This window comes from Lissotriton vulgaris, chromosome 6 (genome assembly GCF_964263255.1).
Source record: "Lissotriton vulgaris chromosome 6, aLisVul1.2, whole genome shotgun sequence".
Classification (NCBI taxonomy): domain Eukaryota; kingdom Metazoa; phylum Chordata; class Amphibia; order Caudata; family Salamandridae; genus Lissotriton; species Lissotriton vulgaris.
In genome coordinates, this window is record NC_141694.1 from 820399237 (window position 1) to 820423010 (window position 23774).

General features: G+C 45.9%; 1 protein-coding gene across 3 annotated transcripts in view; it reads left to right on the forward strand.

Annotated features, from left to right (window-relative positions):
- Positions 1 to 23774, forward strand: part of CEP170 (centrosomal protein 170) — a 598101-nt gene that overhangs the window by 444351 nt on the left and 129976 nt on the right. For all 3 annotated transcript variants that reach the window (XM_086926848.1, XM_086926849.1, XM_086926850.1), the window contains one exon: positions 874 to 2730. In XM_086926848.1, the coding sequence (XP_086782974.1) occupies positions 874 to 2730 (1857 nt within the window). The remainder of the gene's footprint in view (positions 1 to 873; positions 2731 to 23774) is intronic.

Below are 23774 nucleotides of genomic sequence, written 5' to 3' on the forward strand. Positions count from 1 at the left end.
TCGAGCTACTCCAAACCACTGTGTCCTTGCTAGGGCAAGTGTAGGCATATTTATACCTTGAAGGTGCCTGGTTTGATGTAAAGTCGGTACGTAATAACGTCACCAAAGAACCCCAAGGGAATGGTAGTTCTTTGAAAACGCCATGATTTATAGGACAAATCAATATTCAAGAAAGGGGATGCGCCTGACTGCTGTAACTGAGTTTTTCAAGAAATCGTTGTGGCTTTTTGGAACCAGTGGAAGTAGCCATGGCTGTATTTGGGCTATGTCTAAATATGGTTATGATTTCTATGCCAATATAAGGGCAAGGCGAATTATACCTATATTAGGGCATGAATCGGTAAATTACGCTAGGATTCTAAAACGCTATACAACGCTAGGGGATGACTATGACGAACCAATATCTTTAAAGGTATTTTATGTGAGCTGCTATTTATTTGTATATTTTTTAACTTAATCAAATATTCAGCAAATATTCATATTTCAAACTTTGTTTCAGGTCCCTTTTGTGTTATATCAAAGCACACATTCCTTCAATATCATAACCGTCAATTTTCCAATCTGAGGAGGTAATTTATTTGTATGGTTTTCACCAGTTAAAAGTGTTTTTCTTGTTATTTAAGAACAAAAAAGATTAATAGAAGTCAAGGTTTTTATTATTGCGGTCTTAACGAAATCTCAATCACTAGAATTGCCACATAGAACCAAAGATACCTCCCTCGTTCCTTTTGGTCCCGTTATGAAAATGGAGAGACAGAAATTTCTCCAGTTGTGCAGTTATGAAGAGCTTTCCCCAATTTCCATTGTGATTTAGAATAGCCTAGTATTCATATCACCCTTTTAAGGTCTCAAATTATCTATCCTTTTTTTCAGATGCAGACATCAGTGAATCTGGTATTTCAGTTAAAAGTAGTGGATCGACTGCGTCTGTGGCTAGCCAAAGTGAAAGAAAGAGGAGAACTCTTCCACAACTTCCAACAGAGGAAAAGACAGCTGCCGAGTCAATTTCAAAGCTTAAAACTAGATCAGAAATTGGAGAAAAGCAGGATACTGAATTGCAGGAAAAAGAAACACCAACATCTGGACCCAAAAGAGAAAGGCATATACAGCAGGACTCAAAAGATGCTGCAAAAACAAGCAGGCATGCTCCAGGCCATACTTTAAAAGTTGGCGTGGCTGGCACTCAGTTTTCTCACTCAAATAGCAGTTATGCTAGTGGAAATGAAATAGGAGACATTGTCAGGGAAAGTTCAACAGTAAAACAAGCTTTATCCAAAATACAGCAGCAAGACCATAAAGAGAAATCACAGTGGACATCCTCCAAATTGTCTTCTGCCAAGCAGGCTACAAATCAAACCAACAAAGTTAGGGAACAAACTCCTAAGTCTGGACCAGGTTTTTCACAGAAACCTCAAGAAACAACTACAGGGCATTCTAAAAAGAAAGCAGAATTAAAAGATGAAAAAAGGAAAAAAGGTGAAGACACACATGCTGGCCAGTTTCCAAAAATAGTTGAAACAGAGAAGAAAGAACCATCAAAACCCTTAGTAAGACAAGGTAGTTTTACGATAGACAAACCAAGCACTAATGTACCTATAGAACTCATTCCTCATATTGACAAAAAGACTGGATCATCCTCTCCATCATTCACTTCTACATCCACCAATCGGGTGCGAGAGAGAAGGGATTCACTTGAAGCAGATTCTTGCATGGACACAACACTCCTTTTAAAGGATACTGAAGCAGTGATGGCATTCCTTGAAGCTAAATTGAGGGAGGAGAACAGAGGGGATGATGGGCCGAAAACTCCCAGCTATACCCAAGATAATTCAATCTCTCCTGAATCTGATGTGGACACAGCCAGCACAATCAGTTTAGTAACTGGTGATGGTGACCGGAAATCTTGCCAAAAAAAAAAGAGTTTCACAAGTCTCTACAAAGAAAGATCAACCACAGGTTCCCAATCCAAAGATGTAGCAAAGTCTTCAGCATCAAGTACCAGAGACAGAGTGGAAAAAAAAGTCAAAAGTCGAGGCTCTGATGGTAGCACAAGAACCGAGACCCGCAAGACATTGACTACGAGTGCAAGAATACGGCAACCGTCACTGGATTTAACAGATGACGACCAAACATCTAGTGTACCGCATTCTGCAATTTCTGATATTTTATCATCTGATCAGGAAACCTATTCTGGCAGACCACATGGAAGGGCGCCATTTTCGTCAACCGATCAAGTAACACATTCCCAATTAGATAATGGCAAATCTGCCAGGGTAAAAACAGGTCCGGGTCAATCAGGGACGGCCAGTAAGTCGGTCACCCTTCCAAGGCCTCGACCTACCAGGACTTCACTCTTACGAAGAGCACGCCTTGGTGAAACCTCAGATACTGAACCTACTGATGTTGACAAAGGATCTGTGGCATCTGAAGTATCCACCACCAGCTCAACATCAAAACCACCCTTAGGAAAGAAAGTGATCTCAAGACTTGATTTACTTGCACAGCCACGCAGAACTCGACTTGGATCTATATCAGCACGTAGTGACTCTGAAGCAATAATAACAAGAAGCTCTACAGCCGCTCGAATACAAGAATCTCTTCTTAGAAGTGGTCTTCGAACAGCACCACCAGCTGATATGAAGTATACTCCGAGAGCCAGAGCAAACAGCATTTCTCGCTTGTCTGACTCAAAAACAAAAAATGTAATCTCCACTCACAGCTCTCCTCCAGGTTAGTGTTCTTCAGTACTTCAGTTTCCTTTCAAATGATTTCTGCAACATGATTTTGCACAACATGAGCATCCATTTTTGAAAGCCAACTTATAATATTGTCGAACTATGGATAACTGTCATTGCATTACCTTTATGTGAGCAGTCTCTTGATTTTCTTTTCCTGTATTCTAAGCAGTATCATTTGTAACCAGTGAAAGCAGTGTTGTCATACCAATTTCTTTTTCCATCTCCAGGAAGCTGTATTATACTGCATTCTTGATCTAAGAGTGTTGTACCTGGCATCCTTAGCATGGTTTCCCGTGACTTTTCACCTTCTGACTTTTTTTGCTGATTTTGTTTCTGCTGGCCTTAGGAAGCTGGGCACTCTGCTAACCAGTGCTAAAGTGCATCTGCTCTTTACGTGAAACATTGCAACATTGGTTTATCCACAATTGGCATATTTGATTTACTTCTAAGTCCCTAGTAAAGTGTGCTAAATGTACCCAGGGCATATAAATCAAATGCTACTAGTGGGCCTGCAACACTGATTGTGCCATACCCTGAAGAAGCCCTTTAAACATATATCAGGCCGGCCACTGCAGAGCCTTCATGTGCCATTTTAAACTGCCATGTCGACCTAAGAAGTTAACCTACTTGTCAGGCCCAAACCTTCTTTTATTTATTACATATAGGTCACCCCTAAGGTAGGCCCTGGACAACCCATGGCAGGGTGCAGTGTATTCAGCACCATGAAACCAATCGGTGTAAGTGCGCTCTACAAATCATTTTTAACATTAACATTTTTAACATAAAAATGTACATGTCCTGGCATTGAAATACTCTTACATTTGTTTTCCACTACTGCAAAGCCTATCCCTCCCATAGTATAACACTAGGATTTCCTTATTCATGTTATAGTTTCCAGTTCAGAAGAGAGGGGAACCCCAAATTTGGTGTCTCTGGACTCACAATTTAAAAACACAACTCATAGTGAAAGTTGGTCAATAAATTGCAATTCTGAAAATGGCACTTTTAGAAAGTTGAAATAAGCAAACAGGATGTCTGGGGGGGTTATTTTGATTAGAGTTGTGATAAACCTTAGACCATTAATTCCAGAGTTTTCAAGCTTTATTTCGCTTATTTTTGATATTTCAACAAAGACGTTCATAAATCAATAGAGCATGTCCTCTAAAAAAAAACATTAGTAAATCGCACAATTCAAAAACTTTTGAAATAGAACTATATACAACATTTACATAGTGAGAAAAAATATATGGAATGTTTTTGCAAACATATAACAACAAATCAATAATCACAAGAAAAACAGAAATAACTCATGTATGCCAGCCTGAAATTAAACCAGTCTTACATTCAAATTAACACCAGATGAACAGTTACTCATTTTCGCAACACATGTTTCCTGGCCTGCCTGTGCGAGGATGGGGATACCTAACCTACTGGTGGGTGTTGTCAAAAGCTGCTGAGGGAAATATTATGTAACATTCCTCATAGCACCCCATCAACAGCCCCCATACTCAAAGCCAACGCGTTTCGAATCCCTAACAAATCCGGGATTCTCTTCAGGACTTGGACTTGCTATTTTGGCTCTGCAAAATTAAAATAAATATTATTGGTTTTCGTTCAACACCCCCGTGTACCACCATTACTTTACGCACAGGGAATATTTTAGGTACCTTAATTGTGGTGTGGAGTTTTTCCACAGGAACTGATGTCCATAAACTTTGCTTCAAATCTTATATTAAATCATACATCTGAACTAGGTAATTATGCTTTCAAAAAAAATTAGCATTTCTCTCCACGCATCAGCCCCATAAATATCAGCAAGCGGCAAATTACCGCTCAGTCTGCTGTAACTCCGTTTTCTCTGATGGAGAGCAGGCAACTACTTTTTCTGACCTTTGGTGAGATATTTGGGCCATGGAAATCCATTTAGGTGCTCACCCTTTACAGAGCTATTTTGTTTCATCAACCAAATGTATTTTATATATATTTTTTAAACCAAATAACATTTGAAAAGGGTCTGCATATATGCAAACCGTAGACTATGTTGGCTGAAGTTTTCAAATTAGGCAAGTACATTTGTAAATTGACAAACAGTTTTACGTGGAAGTTTCGGACCACCTTACAGATGATGCTTGAGTTTGCTGTCCGGCCAACCTATCCAGAATTAAAGAGAAGGCTTGCAGCTCTCTAGATCCTTGAATAAGCCCTCAATTAAGGACGGGATAAATCTGTCTCTGCTAGATTTCGCAAATAATTGGCAAGACAATCTTGCCCCATTATTGGACTTTCATAGATTCCCATGCTTTGTATCATTCCCCGTCGTCAGAATGGGAGCCTCGGTAAAAAGAAAATACCATACCAGTAGGTACAAAAGAGAAGCCTAGGCCTCATCTCATTTTGTAGCCTATCCGCCTCTTTTTGTAAAAGAGACCAAAAAAGTTGCAACAACCAATCAGAATAGCCTCACCCCATAGAAGCCTCCTTTGAGAGCCTCAGAGCCTCTGATTTTCTACCGCACGTTGTGCTTGGGGAGTATCCACTGAGCTCTGCTCAGATTTCTCTTCAGTTTTGGAATTTTTTCCATTTCTTCAACTCTACTATGTCTGATGAGGAGAAGAAGGCGTTATTTAGAGCTTGTGCTACCTGTCAAAGAAGAGGCTGTTTGTTGAGGACAAGCATAAAGACTGTATTTACTGCTTGTACCCAGATCACAAGGGCACAGATTGTAAGATCTGCAGAACATTCTCTACGAAGACCTTGAGAGACAGGGAAGACCGCTTGTTGACTTGGTTGCCGAAAATGAAATCACGTAAGGAGGTTCTGTCATCCGACAGTGAGGATTCTTCCTCAGCTGCGTCCTCCAGAAGATCCAAGAAAAGGGGTAGGTCCTCCCCACCAACATCTACTGAGCCCCCTGTTAAAGCCTTACAAAAGACCTCTGATAGGTCTGAAAGGCCCAGTCCCAAACAATCTCCTCACCAAGGTGTAAAGGAGAGGCTGGGACAGACTGAGGAGACACAGTCGTCTATGAAGGTTCAGAAAAGCCTTTCTATTGCTTCCCCACCTTCTGAAAAGGAGAAGGGATTCAAGAATCCTTCTGCTGTCCCTCAGGAAGGAAAATCGGACAAGAAACCACGTCCGTCGACGGCGAAAACATCTGGTACGTCGACAACAACTTCTAACAAGCATTTACAATGCAATGGTCTCGGCATCATTAAAGGTAGAGCTATTGGCATTGCTTATGACATTTTTTTTTTAAATCATAAATAAATAGCATAGTCATTTACATTGCCAATAGTTTCATCGTTAAATGGCAGTGTCATTTACAATGCCAATAGCTTAATCGCTCACATGTGCATGACCTATTGCATTTACACCCACACAGAGCCGCACTACTGAATGCTGGGTTGGGCAGCAGAAAAATCAGAATGACAATAACAGACCAATGGATGAAGAAGGCTGGCTGAAAGCCCCCTATAAGTATACTACACAATTTAGAAAAATTAAAAGGCCTTGACTAATACCAGACCTAAAAAGTCGATGCCATTTTACACTTCAGTTTGTGGGGGCACTGCTAATGGTAAAGGTATGAGACTGAATTTACAAATGTGAGATACAAGAAAGGTTGCATCCCATTCTTTTATTCCAGCGCACCGGTGATGAATCAGAAATACTGGATGTGGAAAAAGTGCAGTCACGGGGCACAAAAGAACCTAAATACAAGGAGCAAGTCAGTGAATAAACAGAATTGAACTAAATTACCTTGAACTATTTGTATCCACTCCACAGGCACATTTGGAGTTAATTAATGACTGAATCAGAAGGTGTAGTAGACAGTCAAGTTACCCCTCTAGAGTACGAGAAAATGTTGCGTTGTCAGTTTTAAAAACACAATTAAACTGACTGAACTATTCCTTTTCCCAAAAGCGGCGAAACTTTAACAGCGTTACGTCACAAAAACAGCCACAAATACCTCGAAGAAGTAGCACAAATGTCAAGTAGGATTAAATGAAAATACGACAAGGCAGACGAATATCTCTGAATCGAATTAAAAACGCTCAAGCTCCAGGTTCCCTGGGTTACGGAGGCTAACTCAAATAGGGGGGGTTCAGGGGGTCCTCGTAGGCTGCTGGCTAAGTTAGAGGCAACAAGATAGGGGCTGAAATAAGCCAACAATTCCGCCAGTGTGAATTTCTAGTCACAGCGTTCGGCAGTGCGGGGCTGGTTTGCTTTATTTTTAGCCGACCCTGGGCGCAGCAATAAGGTTGTAGCGGAGTTTGGCTGTGTAGTAAAGCACAATAAATACGTCATGCTGCTCAAGAAATATGGGTGTATTGACGAATGATTAAAAAGCGAGGTTTTTTTCCGGTGTCCAGCAGGTGCCTTTCTTTAAAGGCCACAAGAGCGAGCGAGCAAGTCGGATGAAATAGTGACTTTGAAAATGTAAATGTTTGCAGAACTGGAAACTCAGGGTTAGTTTTCTGCACACCTAAATTATGGCGTGAAACAGAAAAAAATAGTAACAACTCGGCACAAGAGGTGCAAATGAGTCTAAATCCGAATAGTTTCCCTTTACAAACGTAATGTTCGGTAAACGGTCATTTAGGAGTCCGAATCATAGACGTCAGAACCGGGAAATCCCGCTAATTATATATGTGTCCTGTTTTATTTCCACAGAGTTTTGAAACAGTATTCACTATAGTATAGTATATATATAAGGCTTCTGCATCGATCCCTCTCGCAGATGGTGGCGGCATGGCTCTTTAAAAACAGTGTGACGGGTGCTGGGGTACACCAGAGAAACGCAGACCTCAAGTCTCACACATTAAGAGTGATACTCGAGTATTTGGAGTGTGGGTTCAGCTCTCAATTCCACCGGGTTCACCGCAACACACGTTCAGAATGGTTCGACCCTACATTTTAAAGGCGCCTCTATTCGGGGTTCTGCAGTGCAGCTCCCGGGTGCTCTATGCCATGGAAACAATCCCACTCCAGGGGAGACTTTATTTACCACACAAGCTCCCATGTTAGAACATTAGTCTCCTTCACCCGTTTCTGTTAACGAGTGGACTTCTGTGGACTGCGATCACTGCTTATGTCTAGTCCTACCTCTAGGATTATGGTCTGTCCCAGATTTTCATTTCGGGGAATCTCTGCGCTGTTGGTCACGCCTGTGGAAGCCCGGGCACATCTAGTCAGGTGGGTACATACACGGAGGTGGAACCTGAAGATACAACTTCCAATTCAGCACGACAGGTATATAAAATACAACTTACCAAAAGTCTCTGGGGTTTTTTTCTTTTCCGAAACTGAATGTCCCTAGCTTTTACGTCTAGTGTTGCATGGTGCACCCAACATGCTTCAGTGATACGGAGAACGGAGCCGCTGCACCTTCATGGCTTCTTAGCCTGCGAAAGCTGTGCTGCTGTGTAATCACACCGTAGTTCCGGGCGCTTCAAGTGGAAGGCACCAACGGCTGCTATTTCCTCCTGTGGACGCTACTATTATCCAATGGCGCTGCGAATGGCAGAGGTTACGGATGTAAGACCTTGAGGGATTTTTCGAATGTGCCTCTCGCTGCGATTGGCTGCAGTGACATGGAGAGCCGAAGGAGGTTTCGGAGGTGGGGGTATGGATTGCTATATTGACTCTTACGGTAGAAACGCAGCAGCTTTGTAATCTCGCTCTGAAATGCACACACGAGCGGGAGGGGGCGGGAAACACACACACGGACAGCAAAAATACACGGAGAGCGGGAGGGGGCGGGAAACAAACAGGGGGCGGGAAACACACACACGGACAGCGACAATACACGGCGAGCGGGAGGGGGGGGGGGTAACAGACGCTCTGAAATGCACACACGAGCGGGAGGGGGCGGGAAACACACACACACGGACAGCAAAAATACACGGAGAGCGGGAGGGGGCGGGAAACAAACAGGGGGCGGGAAACACACACACGGACAGCGAAAATACACGGAGAGCGGGAGGGGGGCGGGAAACAGACCAGACAGGGGGAAGAAGGCACGGAGGGAAACAGCCACGATCTTACCTTCACTGCGAAGGATCGAAAATGGCGGACACAAGCTCCGAGATTTTTTCTGATTTGGGGGCGTGGTTTTGATGTTCTGAGTGACGGACAACGTCACTGTCTAAAGAACATCAAAAATTACGCCCCCAAATCCGAAAAGGACGGAGCTTGTTTGGAGTGACGCATCTCTCCTCCAATGGCTGGCCTCCGTTTAGGAAGCCAGCCAATGAAGGAGAGAGGGGGCACGGAGGCGGGACATTCCCCGCTACTCAGACTCATTAAATCTCCGGCCTAAGACTGCGCAAGCGCAGCCTTTTAGGCCTTCGACCTAAAAAGGACTTGGGTTCAGTTACAGCTCCGTCGAGGGCAGCTTCGTCGACAGCGGCTGCATTGATATCTTCATCGACGTTTAAGGTACCTGTTCCCTGCTCGTCGACGATGGTGTTTACATCTTCGACGTCGACGATAATGACATCGAAGATAGCGTCGACGGCAGCGACGAGGACGACTACGTCGTTGACGACAGCTATGATGATTCTGATGACGAGCTCGTCGACGACGATTTCGACGACATTTCCGTCGACGACGAGTCCGTCCTTGACGACGATTCAAAGGGTCCGCATCTCTATAAAGAGGCAGCAAATCACTCCAGAGATGACATCCCCTCGCAGTGTAACACCCTTACCTCCAACTTTGCTTCTTGAGGAGGAATCTGATGATGATGAGGATGGTCCTAATGGGGATGCTTACAGCCCCTCCGAACTCCAAGTGAAATATCAGGATTCAGACTCTGATGAATACTATACGGAAGAAAGCCATTTTGTTCAGCAAGAGAGGCCTCCACAACAATCTCGTCAGGATATGGTGGCAATGCCGTCCTCTCTTATAACGGACTTGCAGATGATGCTACAAGACTACTGGTAAAGGTTTCCGTCACAAGCTTCGGACAAGCAAGAGCAGCCTCCTCCACCATCTATTTCTTCTACTTTTCCAGTTGCAGTGACACCTCAGATTTCTCGAGTTTCAGATCCAGAACCAAGAGAAAGCAATCAGGAGGTTGTGACTATCCAGGATGATAATGACTCATCTGATGAAGATCCTCAAGTGGATCCGTCCCATGACCTGGATAAATATTGGGACGAGGATGTTATTCAAGATCCAGCTTCACCAGTGCCGGATACTGCTACCTCCCCTCCAGCAGACATTGGAGGTTTCCATAATCTTATGGAGAGGGCGTCCAGGAGGTTTGGCCTGCCTATTACAACGGTGCAGTCAGACTGTTTCCTTTACGATTTCAAGGAACCTTATAGAAAATCTATCCGTTCAATACCAATAATTGAACATGTGTGGTTGGAAGGTACTAAGGTGATGCAGAATCCAGCTACAGTCATCCCTGTTCTTCCTCGGCTGGAGAAGAAATATAAAGCGCCAGAAAGCAGTCTCGCTTGCCTGACTGGTCAACCGAAGCCGGACTCAGTTATTTCCCAGGCAGTGCAAAGTAAGTCCAAAAATCCATCAGCGCCCCTTACAACACCACCAGACAAAAAAGGGGGACGCCTGGACAATGTGGGGAAAAGGTTCTCCTCTATGTCTAGCCTTCTGGTTCGAGCTGCTAATGCTCTTGCTATCTTGGGTGGATATGATCGCCAGATGTGGTGCGATGTATCCCCGTTTGTTGACCAACTTCCGGATAGTGCAAGAGAAGAGGCCAGAAAGATACTGGTGGAAGGAGGTCGTTCATCTTCAGAGGTCATAAATTGTGCTTTGGACATAGCAACTACCGCTTTCTGAGCTCTAGCGGGTTCAGCAGTTTTAAGGCATGAAGGCTGGCTTCGGGCAACCTGGTTTCGCCAAGAGGTTCAAAATAAGATCTTGGACTTACCTTATGACGGAGAAATGCGTTTTGGAAAGCATATAGATGATGCCCTTCAGGACATCAAGAAGGGCACGGACACGGCAAGGTCCTTGGGGACATTGCATTACCGAACAGTTCCTTTCAGGTGTGCGAAAGGGAGAGGTTTTTCATCGTACAGAGGTGGCAATCAACAACGCTTCTCTTCGTACTCACAGTCCTCTGTCATACAAGCCCCAATACTCACAGCGCCAAGGTCAATCGGCGTCTTTCTCTTGCCAACCATCAAGAGGGCGACAGGGACGTCAGGGAAGAGATACTTCTAAAAGACAATAGCGGCTTCATGGCTCGGTCTACTGTTCCTTCCCCTCTAGTAACCTCAGTGGGGGGCAGGATATCAGATTATCTCCACAACTGGAAAATTATTACATCAGATCGGTGGGTCCTCAGTATCATTCAATTCGGCCACACACTGGAGTTTCAGAAATTGCCACCAATAAGAGCTCCTCGCGCCACAGAGACAAAACATCTAAATCTTCTACATTTCGAAGTTCAACAACTGCTCATCAAAGGAGCAATAGAATCCGTTCCTCAGACCCAACACGGGAAAGGATTCTATTCCAAGTTTTTCCTGGTCCGCAAGATAGAAGAAAAGTGCCGCCCAATTCTAGACCTGAGAGAGCTCAACACCTACCTCATAAAACTGTCTTTTCGGCTGGTTTCTCTCCAGGATATATTGCGTCTCCTAAATCCTGGCGATTATATGGCAACTCTGGACCTTGAGTTCCTGTTCATCCAGCCTACAGGAGGTATCTTCGCTTCACAGTAGCCAAGAGCCATTTTCAGTTCAGAGTCCTACCTTTCGGACTAAGATCTGCACTGCGGATATTTACAAAGGTATTGGCACCAGTGACAGCTTTTCTCAGAAGACAGTCTCTGCAGGTGTTTCCCTACCTGGACGACTGGCTGATAAAAGCTCCATCCTCTCAAACAGCTTCAAAAGCAGTCGAGGATTGTATTAAACTTTTCAATCATCTGGGTCTAGGTCTAAACAGAAGCAAGTCTGTCCTTCGTCCGTCCAAGTCGGCAAGATTTCTGGGTGTCATTCTGGATACTACTCATTGCAAAGCTTTCCCTTCAGAGAGAAAGAACAAACTGATACTTTCTGCCAACCGATTTCAAAGGAAACGAATTATTTCAGTCCGTCAGTACAAGTCCCTTCTAGGGTCGATGTCATCTTGCATTGCATTGATTCCGCACTGCAGGCTTCACATGCGTCCTCTGCAGGAGCAACTGGACATGCAATGGTGTCAAGCAGAGGGGTCCTTTGAAGACAGGATAAAGATTACTCCTATCATGAAGAAAGCAGTCAGGTGGTGGACTATAGCAAGCAATATCGAGGAAGGTCTCTCCTTCACGGTTCCTCCCTCTCCGTTAGTTCTTACCACAGACGCCTCTCTGGAAGGCTGGGGAGCGACATTACAGGATCTTCAAGTGAGCGATCACTGGTCTCCAGAGCTTTGCATATTTCACATCAACCTACTGCAGCTGCGAGCAATTCGTTTGGCTCTACAAGCTTTCCTTCCAAAGATTCGGGGTTCTACAGTCCTGGTGCGTACAGACAACACAAGGTCCATGCACTATGTGAACAAGCAGGGCGGAACAAAATCCAAACTTCTTTCAAGGGAGGCGCAGGAAATCTGGGAATGGGCTATCAGTCACCAGATTTCTCTCTCAGCAGAACATCTTCCAGGTTCCCTCAATGTGGAAGCTGATTCATTGAGCCGCCTAAGGTCGGTCTCCAACGAATGGGAATTGGATCAGAGAACTCTCGAAAAGATATTCTCTCGTTGGGGCACTCCTCTTATAGACCTGTTCGCGAACCCAGAGAACAAGAAATGCCAACTCTACGCAAGCAGGTATCTCCATCGAGGGTCATTGGGGAATGCCCTTTTGATAGCCTGGTCAGGCGCATTTCTTTACGCCTTTCCACCGATTCCTTTGATACCAAGGATACTGAGGAAACTCAAGACAGAACCCTGCACCGTGATTTTAATAGCCCCAGCTTGGCCCCGCCAATTTTGGTTCACAGAGCTCCTCCTTCTGTTTCAAGGTCAGCAGGTTCTCCTACGTCCCATTCCTACCCTCCTGACGATGTCCCAGGGCCAAGTGATGCATCCGGACCCGAGCTCTCTGCAATTGACAGCTTGGCTCCTGAACACCGGGAGTTCAGTGCTTTAGATATTCCTCAAGATTGCAAGGACATTTTAGCCCAAGCTCAGGCTCCTAGTACAAACCGGACTTATCGAGCAAAATGGAAGCGCTTTTTGTACATGGTGCCAAAAGGAAAATCTTCACCCTTTTACTTCGGCTCCTCATATGATCTTACCGTGCATATTGTCTTTGGCCAAGTCAGGTATTCAACACTCTTCCATTAAAGTGCATCTGGCAGCGATCTCGAGGTTGAGACGAACAACCTCTGGTCCTTCTCTTTGGTCAGCGAGAGTGATCAAGCAATTCCTGAAAGGTCTATTCAGAGCTTTTCCTCCGGTGGGAGCTCCTCCTCCGATTTGGCAACTCAACCTGGTCCTAGCCCACCTCATGAGGGCTCCATTTGAACCAATCCATAAAGCTGACATGAAGTTTGTGTCATAGAAAATTGCTTTTCTTCTGGCGATAACCTCAGCTAGAAGGGTTGGGGAACTTCAAGCTCTCACGATTGTTGAACCTTTCTTACAGTTCAAAAAGGAAACTTTGATTTTACGGACAAACCCAAAATGTATCCCATAAGTCCCTTCGGATTTTCATCTAAACAAGCCTATAGTGCTAAAGTCTTACTTTCCTCGACCTTCATCTCTGGCGGAGAGATCTCTCCACACTTTGGATGTCCAAAGATGCTTAAAGTTCTATCTTCAACGTGCAAAAAAATTCAGGAAGACATCGCAGCTTTTTGTCACTTTTGGCGCCCCAAGAAAAGGTTTGCGCCTGTCAAAGCAGGGGATATCACGTTGGATTGCCAGCACAATTCTTTTCTGTCATCAAGAGGCAGGGAAGCTGCTGAAAGGACGGATCAAAGCTCATTCTACGAGATCAGTGTCGTCATCTACGGCTCTGTCTCTGGTGTCCCTATCAAGGACATTTGTAGGGCAGCGACGTGGAGCAGTGCCCATTCATTAACGAAACACTACTGTTTGGATTCTTCCACGAAGAGTGACACAGTAGTCGGACAAGCGGTCCTGAGGAATTTATTCCAGTGAGCGGTGAGCTTTCCCTTCTATCCCTCCTTCCTTTATTGCACATTTTGTATTTGATAATATTGCCTATCTATTGTTGCAAAGAGTTTTGACTATCTATGAGAATACTTGTACTGTTTTATGCTGGTATGCATAGGACAACATGTGCATTTGTTGTTTACTGCTAGCTACTCTGATACAAAGCATGGGAATCTATGAAAGTCCAATACTGGGGCAAGAAAACAAGTTACTTACCTGTAACTTTGGTTCCCCAGTATTGGTACGTTCATAGATTCCCATGCACCTACCCTTCTCCCCTGGGAAAGCTCAGCCTTCAGCAAAAGTGGTTACTGTTACACAACGGCTACGAAAATCTGAGGCTCTCTCAGGAGGGTACTATGGGGTGAGGCTATTCTGATTGGTTGTTGCAACTTTTTTGGTCTCTTTTACAAAAAGAGGTGGATAGGCTACAAAATGAGATGAGGCCTAGGCCTAGGTTTCTCTTTTGTACTTACTGCTATGGTATTTTATTTTTACCGAGGCTCCCATTCCGACGACGGGGAATGATACAAAGCATAGGAATCTATGAAAGTGCCAATACTGGGGAACCAAAGTTACAGGTAAGTAACTTGTTTTCTTTTTGGTACGAAGGATAGAGAGAGACAGCCCTCTTTCTCGTACATTAGGTAGGGATATCCACTTAACTTTCAATGCATGGATTTGTCTGGTAGAAGACTTTCCGTCTTTGTTAGTACATCCTTAAAGCCTTGCGGAAAATTTTGATGCCCATACTTCTGGAAGTTTAAAACAAGACTATAAAGTTCAGACTCCTGAGATTGGTGTGCTACACCATCCTTTGTATCTTGGGTGAACGCATGGGAACTAAGTTGAAGCTGTATATGCAGAAATACAGGCATTCTGTACAACCCAAGTACCAGTGTTAGACCACCGTTTGGCACAGGCCAGACATGGGTACTGCCCCACCACCATTGTCATTTGCTACTGGCGTTCTGTGGCCTGTCCTACTATGGCTTTGCAATCTCAGCCAGTACAACTATTTCTGCATCTAACTCATACGGGTAGCGAGTGCAGCAGTTAAAGGCTAGAGTGTGGGGCACAGAAGAGCTCAGAAGTCAAGAGTCAACCAGTAGGCACAATAATCCATTCTTCAACCCAGTGCTTATATTTTAGTTCATTAGCACTTTTAGTTCCAGGGCTATATTCTCAGTTAAGATTTTCAGTAAGGTGCTAAACATCCCTTCTGGGATCCTCTTTCTGTTCAGATTACCACTGCATTTTAGACCAAATCATTAATTGGACACAGATGCAGATCTTTTCAGTAATCCTACTGATCAAATGATCTGCTGTGTTTATTGTCTTTCATCCTTTTGTTTTCACTCTGGCACAAAGTCTGAAGCCCATGTGGCAAACTCTTCTTCGTTTTCAAGTCCCTCATTTTGGTTGTAGATGAAGTCCCACTTTTACCTGCTGGTTGGTCTTCTAATTGTGTGGAAGGTGTGTTTCGTGTATCTTCTCTTGCTGTAGCAGTTTCACTACTGTTGGTACCTTGATGGTGATCTTGTCTTGATACAGGGACTGCTGGACAGAGTAAGCACAACAGGCCTGCAAAGTGGCACTCTATTTTTTTAGCAGTGGCCACCTCGCTTTCCAGGTGGATACAGGTACTTGGGGACTGCAGTTATGAACTTCAGGCGTATTCTTTGAGATGGTGTGTCTTTGGTTGTTGCAGCCTCCAGGCCAATCGGGTTGGCTTCTTCAGCTGTTGCACAGTTCCTCTTCCTGACTCTCAGGCTCACATCACTCAGGTTCTCAGTCTCACAGCACATTGTCAGTGATGCTTGCTTTTTAAAACGCTTGGTGTATTTTACATGCAAACTGCTCAAATAGACTGGTGACCCCACACACAGTGCAAGTCGCTCCTCTCTGTAGTGGTCTGCTTTCTCTAGGGTGTTCCTCATGCCGCGAACACGCTGGGCTTCTCTTGATCACTCACTCCTTCTCCAGGGCCAGGGATTCGACTTTCCTCTCTCTCAGCAGGTAACAAGGTTCTCAAGTGCTCTGTGGAGCACTGCTTTCTGTAGCCAAGTCGAACCTGGAACAAAGTGGTGTGGTTTTAATCCCATTGCATATGCATTTTTCAGACACAGGATGTGGTTCCACTGTGTAAGGCTTCAGCACTGGCCTAGCTTGGTTCTCCTACAAATGGCATTTCTTGCTGTTCCTCTGACATGGCCTTTTGTACATAGTGCTGGTGGTTCTCACAGCAGGTAAACATGTTTTTGTTACGAGTATTGAAAATAAGGGCACAGTGAAGTCTGAGGTTTCTGCTTCAGACTGTCATAACTTGCAGCAGCATTTACAGTCCTCTTCAATCACTTTGTTTCTGTCAACACAATTTAGTAGATAATATGATCTATTTGGCGAAAGATTTAACTAATCGTTAGGGCTTCAGTATCTCATCTATCCTTATATTGACACTCAATCAGTCAACTCTGGAAGTCTCAAGAACATCAACCACATTTTATTCTTGTGTGATTGCAATGATTGTTTGGACTCACTTTGTGTACGTCCTTAATTTCGGACTGCAAAGTCCTCACCAGGTATTAAATCTGTGCCAGAGAAGGATCAGCCTTTTCCTAGAGCAGTCTTTTGAGATTGCAGTCGCAGTTTTTTTCGTCTGCCACTGAAAGGATTTTGAGATGTAATTCTTTTAATTGTATGCCTAATTATTCTGTTGACACTAACTTCCTACTGGATGAATCAATCCCTGAGATGCAGGGCTGGAGCCAGAAAGGTTTATCATCATCCCGTTTCAGGTCTGCTGAGACAGTGTCTCTTGGTCCTTCTGTTTCCATTTTATTCTGATCATTTTGCATACCCCTTGGAGAAGGATCTGCCACAGCTGTGGGTGAAATTACAGGGGTCTCTGGTGTTTGTGCTCTGCTCAGATTAGGTCACTTGGAAGATACCACCCTTCTTGTGCAGTTTCTCTAGATCTTTATGGGATGCTGGATACGCTGCCTTCTGTAGAACCTACTCCAGATTCATGGTTTCCATTTGTATCTCAGATAGTCCAGTAGTTTCTGGAGTATCCTGTGGTGATATTGAAGCTGTTCCTTTACCTGTCTCGAAGAAAAGCACTTAACTAGGCTTCATGTTCGAGTCAATGCCTTTTCATGGACGAAAAGTTCCAATTGTGCTTGAGGCATGATTCAGAAAGAAGGTTTGTCAGTGTATCTATAGAAGTCAGTGCTTTCCTCCAAGCTAAGTTCTGTGCCCAAGAAGGCTTTAAAGGCATTTGAAGGCGTTGTTAACTCTGGGTGAATAAAAATTTGCCTAGCTTAAGTGAATGTGAGTTTCAATTCTATTATGGACATTATGAACATGGAGGCGAGGATTATGCTTTTCTTTCTTTGCTTTAATCAATACCATATATAACACAGCAACCATTAAAGCCAAAAAAACAACTTTTCACAGAACACTTATGGAAAAAACGACACCAGAGAACAAATCCATAGCCCTTTTACAGTTTCCTTGATCATGCTCCACAAAGTCCTCTGTCATTGTCTGTTCAGCCTCTTTCTTCGCACGAATCACGCCCACCGGTTTCTTTATTCGTCTCGTTTTGCCCCTGAAAAGACACATTGCGTAAAAACCAAACCATCCAATGTCTGACCAACAAATATACTCAGACAATCATAGTAGGCTAACCGTTTGACCAAATAAGACAGATCAAATAATGTCATATCATCACCATGCATATAGAATGTAAAACAGACTACTTACACCAGTGCGGGCGGGCTTGCAACTGATTCAAGTGGCAGGTGGGATAATCCTCGCCTCTGTGCCCTTAATAGAATTGAAACTCACCTTCACTGAAGCTAGGTAAATTTTCATTCTCGATCAGGACTGGAGGCGAGGATTATGCTATTTCAAAGCTTACTCACCACCACCTGAGACACGTTCACTACAGGTTTGAAGTAAAATCTCTTAAATGTCGATTCCAACAACCATTTGGCTGCACGTAGAAGATCCTCCAGGCGTGCTCCAAGGCTAAAAGCCTTAGAGTCCATTGCCCCTCTAGTTTAATGTGCTTACAAAAAACTGTTAATCAATACCTGCCTCTTGCATCACCCATCTAACCCAGCCGGCTATTGTGGGAGAATAAACAGCCATACGGTTTCCTGAGAGCAATAAGGAGCTTACTTTCAGCCGGGGACGGACTTCCTCTGTCATCGCCTCGTATGCTTAAAGACATTTCACCACACATAACTTGGGAGAGTCCATGAAGGCAGGATATGAAATTGTGTGAGTGTTTGACTTGGTACCCCTACTCAGGGTAAAAATTTCCCCGTCAGGGGAAAAAACCCTGGCCGCTGTGTCCAAAGCCCACCCATCAGAGACCCTTCAGCATGAAATAAGGCACAACATCATTGCTAATTTTGCAGAAATCTCCTTCCGGAACAAGAATCGATTCTGTTGCCATGTCAAAAAGAGGTTGAAAACCAAATTAACATCCAAGAGTGCCGCATAGTGGTGTTCTGGGGGAAGGGATAACCGAATCCCCCTAAGCAGCCTACAAACAAACGGATGTTCGCCGACCGGTGCTCCATCTATAGGGGCGTGGCCTGACGCCACAGCAGAGCGGATGGCATTGATTGACTGATATGCCATCACTTCCTCCGGCAAGCTCGAAAGAAAATTGAGAATATGGATTACATCAGCTCCCACAGGATCCACTTACCTTCGCAGACACCAACGTACCAAGCTCGACCAGGCTGAGCAGTAATGCTTAGCTGTGCTGTCTGGCCATTCTCTGGATAAGAGGAATTCAGCGTGGCTCAAAAGGCCCGGGTGCGACCATCTTTGCCTGTAATACGCCACGCAATGAGATGTAACAAACATTCCGCCACCAGTCAATGTGGTTCGTTGTCTGGATTCCGCCCAATTAGAGGAAAGTGGGGGAGTCTCATTGGGGAAGCCCAAGAAAGTTCCAGAAGAACTGAAAACCAAACTTGAAATCTCCAGACAGGTGTTATCAGGACTTCCTGACTGCGCACCTTAGCTGCTGTCCTGGTGATCATGGAGAAGGGGGAAAAGCATAACCCTTCTCCTGACTCCAATCCTGGAGAAACGTGTCCGTTGCCTCTGCCAGGGGGTCTAGTCTCCAGCTGGTGGTCGAGGCGGCAAGCAAAGAGATCCACTGAGATCGTACCCTACCGGTTGGACAGATGCCAAGAAATCGGAGGGTCCAGCTTCCAAACTCTGGAGTCCTCAGGTATCGGGAGTGCCAGTCCGCCACCTAATTCTCCCGACCTGGAAGATACTCTGCTGTCACAAATACCTGATTGTCCAGGCAGATGTTTCAAAACTCTTTTGCCAAATTGGCGAGGGTTCGAGACCTGGTGCCCCCCAAGTGATTTATGTATCTTACTGCTTAGACATTGTCCAGCTTTAATAGGACTGAGTATTGGACTCGATCCTTCGTCCAGCAGCGGACCGTGAACGAACCCGCTGGAGCTCCAGGCAGTTTATGTGCAAATATTGTTTTAGAAGTAACCAACTTCCGCCTGTGGAGAAATCTCCACAGCGTGCGCCTCACCCTCACCTGCTGGCGTCCGACTCTATTACCAGGGCGGGACGGGAATGAAGATAGCTCTTCTGTTCCAAGCCTCCATGTGGGAGAGCCACCACTCCATCTCCTCCCTGACCTAGTCAGTCAGGGGAACTACCTGCGAATAGGTGAGGCCTTTTTTGAGATGGAACACCTTGAGATGTGATGAGGCCCAGTAGTGCAACAGGCCTGGAAAAATCGCTTGAATCGAAGAGGAGAGGAGGTCTACCAAGTGTCTGAGCGATGTGTATCGTTTGGCTAGCGTCTGGCAGAGCTTGTGTCTTATTTTCTCAACCTTCCTGGAGAGAAGACTCCGAGAAGAAGAGGTGGAGTCTATGACAAAACCCATGAAACCGCCTTTTGTGTTGGCATCAGGAAAGACTTTGTCTCGTTTATCACGAACCACAGCCCCTGCAACAGAGTTACTACTGACTGGAGATGCGCCATTAGTCTCTTGGGGCATTGCGCCATGATGAGGATATCGTCCAGATAGACGACCGGTCAAGTCAAGTCAAGTCATAAGATTTGTATAGCGCACTACATACCCAGAGGGTTTCAAGGCGCTTAGGAAGGGGAGGGGGATTATTTGTCAAATATCCACGTCTTAAGCTGTTTTCTGAACGCTAGGTGGTTCTGGGTGAGGCGAAGGTAAGCGGGGAGTGAGTTCCATGTTTTAGCAGCTAGGTATGAAAAGGATCTGCCTCCCATGGTGGTCTTGTTGATGCGAGGTACAGTGGCGAGGGCTTGGCTGGAAGAACGTAGTTGGCGGGAGGGGGTGTAGAAGGACAGTCGGGAGTTGAGGCAATCTGGTCCGATGTCGTAGAGTGATTTGTGTGCGTGGGTAAGCAGTCGGAAAGTGATCCTCTTATTGACGGGTAGCCAGTGGAGGTCTTTAAGGTGACCAGAGATGTGTTCGTTGCGTGGGATGTCTAATATGAGCCTGGCTGAGGCGTTTTGGATTCGTTGGAGTTTCTTCTGGAGTTTTGCGGTAGTACCCGCGTAGAGGGTGTTTCCGTAGTCCAGTCGGCTCGTGACCAGAGCGTGGGTGACTGTTTTCCTTGTTTCGGAGGGGATCCAGCGAAATGTTTTTCTGAGCATGCGAAGAATGTTGAAGCAAGAAGAGGAAACGGCGCTGACTTGTTTGTTCATTGAAAGTGAAGAATCCAGGATAACGCCTAGGTTCCGTGCGTGGTCTGTCGGGATGGGTGCTTTTCCGAGGGCTTCCGGCCACCAGGAGTCGTCCCATGCAGAGGGGGAGGTACCTAAGATGAGGACTTCTGTTTTGTCTGAGTTCAGTTTCAGACGGCTTTGTTTCATCCATTCGGCAACTTCTTTCATTCCTTCGTGAAGGTTAGTTTTGGCGGTGCTGGGGTCATTGGTGAGAGAAAGGATCAGTTGAGTGTCGTCCGCGTAAGAGATGATGTTGAGGTTATGTTGGCGTGCGATGGCCGCGAGGGGGCTCATGTATACGTTGAAGAGGGTGGGACTGAGTGAGGATCCTTGAGGTACGCCGCAGATGACTTCAGAGGCCTCGGACTTGAATGGAGGAAGGCGGACTCTCTGGGTTCTTCCGGTGAGGAACGAGGTGATCCATTCAAGTGCTTTTCCTTGGATTCCGATGTTATTGAGGCGTTGTAGAAGGGTGCTGTGGCAGACTGTATCGAATGCTGCAGAGAGGTCGAGGAGGATGAGGGCGACTGTGTCTCCATTGTCCAGTAGAGTTCGAATGTCGTCTGTTGCTGCGATGAGGGCGGTCTCAGTGCTGTGTTTTGCTCGGAAGCCAGATTGTGAGGGGTCGAGGGATTTGTTGGCTTCGAGGAAGGCGGCGAGCTGGTTGTTGACGGCTTTCTCGATGACTTTGGCCGGGAATGGAAGAAGCGAGATGGGGCGGTAATTTTTGAGTTCGGTGGGGTCCGCTGTTGGTTTTTTCAGAAGGGCGGTGAGTTCAGCGTGTTTCCAGTCTTCTGGGAATGTAGCGGAGTTGAGGGAGCAGTTGATGACGTCTCGGAGGTGCGGTGCTATGACGGAGTCTGCTTTGTTGAAGATGTGGTGAGGGCATGGGTCTGTGGGGGATCCTGAGTGGATGGAATTCATCAGGCGGATGGTGTCCTCGGTGGAGATTGGGTTCCAGGCGTTAAGGGTGTTCACGGGGGGAGGATGGTCAGCGGGTGGTAGGTTGGGTTGGTTTCCGGGTTGGTTGTCAAAGCTGTTGTGGATGTCTGCAATCTTGTTGTGGAAAAAAGAGGCTAGGGAGTCGCAGAGGGTTTGAGAGGGGGTGATGTCGTTGGAGTTGGCCGAGGGATTGGAAAATTCCCTGACGATGTTGAAAAGTTCCTTGCTGTTGTGGGCGTTGTTGTCAAGTCGATCCTTGAATGCTGTTTTCTTGGCTTTTCGGATCAGTTGGTGGTGAGTGCGGGTGGCGTTTTTGAAGGCGTCCTTGGTGCTGGTGGTTGGGTCTTTTTTCCAGGCCTTTTCAAGGGAGCGGCAGAGTTTCTTGGACTTCTTGAGATCATCGTTGAACCATGAGGCTTTCTTGCTGCCAGGTTTGCTTTGACGTTTTTTCAGTGGTGCTAATGTGTCGGCGGTGTTGGATAACCATAGGGTGAGGTTGGCGGCGGCTTCGTTGGCGTTAGAAGAGAGGGCTGGGGAGTTTCGAAGGAGCGATGCGGAGATTTGGTCCGTGGTGATTTTGTTCCAGTTTCTTTGCAGGGTAGGTTGGGAGTGGTTGATGGGTTTCGGCTTGTTGTAGGTGAAGTGAACGCAGCTGTGGTCGGTCCAGAGGAGGTCCGTAGTGTGGCTGAAGGATACGTGGTTGCTGGATGTGAAGATGGGGTCGAGTGTGTGACCTGCGATGTGGGTGGGGGAAGTGACTAGTTGTTTAAGTCCGAGGTTGGCGAGGTTGTCCAAGAGGGTGGCGGTGTTGTGGTCGTTTATCTTTTCAAGGTGAAAGTTGAGGTCTCCCAGAAGGATGTAGTCTATGGAGGGGAGCGCGTGTGGAGAGATGAAGTCCGTGATGTCTTCACTGAATTTAGCGCGGGGTCCTGGTGGTCTGTAGAGGAGGGTGCCTCTGAGTGTTGTTTTGGGGTCGATGTGGATCTGGAAGTGAAGGTGTTCGGAGTTGGCGAGGTTGGCGTCAGAGCTGGTTGAGATGTGGATAGATTTCTTATGGACGATAGCGATTCCTCCTCCTGTGTGGCTGGTACGGTCTTTGCGGGTGATCTTATAGTCTTCAGGGATGGCAATGGTGATGTCTGGTGCGGAGGAGGCGTTCATCCATGTTTCCGTAAGGAAGGCGATGTCCGGGGAAATGGTGTCTAGTAGATTCCATAGGTCAATGGCGTGCCTGTGGATGGAACGGGTGTTGAGAAGGATGCATTGTAGGTGGTTGGGGTCGTGAATCTGTGGTGTGGTCTTAGCGGAGATGTTGTCGGTGCCGCTGAATCTCCTGAGCTCACAGGAACGCCACTGCGGGTTTAAGCACCTTGGTGAAACACCAAGCTGTGGACGTGAGACTGAAGGGCAAGGTGAGAAAAGTCTGGGAGCCCCACATGAACAGGAAAGTGGCAAAGTCTGGGAGCTCCACATGTACTGAAGGAAGCAAAGATGTGGCGAAAAAATCAGAACCGCCAGATACACATTCTTCAGGTCCAGGCGGACCATCCAATCGAGCTGGAGTAACACGTCTCTGAGGAGGTGAATACCCTCCATCTTGAAGTGGCGATATACCAACCACTCGTTGAAATCTTTGAGATTTATAACTGGCCTGTGCCCCGTCTGCTTTGTGGACCAGGAACAGGTTTCTGATGAAAAGCCTCGGGGTGTAACGCTGAACAACAGATCGCTCCCTTCCGAAGTAGGGTTACCACCTCATGGTCCATCAGAGCTCTGTTGTGGGTGGAAAAACAGATGGAGCGCGGATGCACATCTTGGGAGGGGGACTGTAAAATTCTTTTTGGAACACCTGCACTGTCTGGAGAACCCATGCGTCTGAGGTAATGGCGGCCTAAGATGGGAGGAAGTGTGCTAGCCATCCTACCACCTTCAGCAGGGCAGAAGTGTAAACACTCACTGTTTGTATTGTTGTTGCCTCCTTTGTATCCTCCGCGGCCCCGGAACTGCTGCCCTCTGGTGGGGTAGAAGTTGTTAAAGCGCGGATTGGCCTGATATTGCCCACGCCTGGAGCCTTGTCCCCTAGATGAGGACGAAGAGGAGATGGGGCTGGTAAATCAGCTCCTCCCATGACGAGCCCCGTGGAAAACCCGGCTGTAAAAACGCTTTATATTAATTTG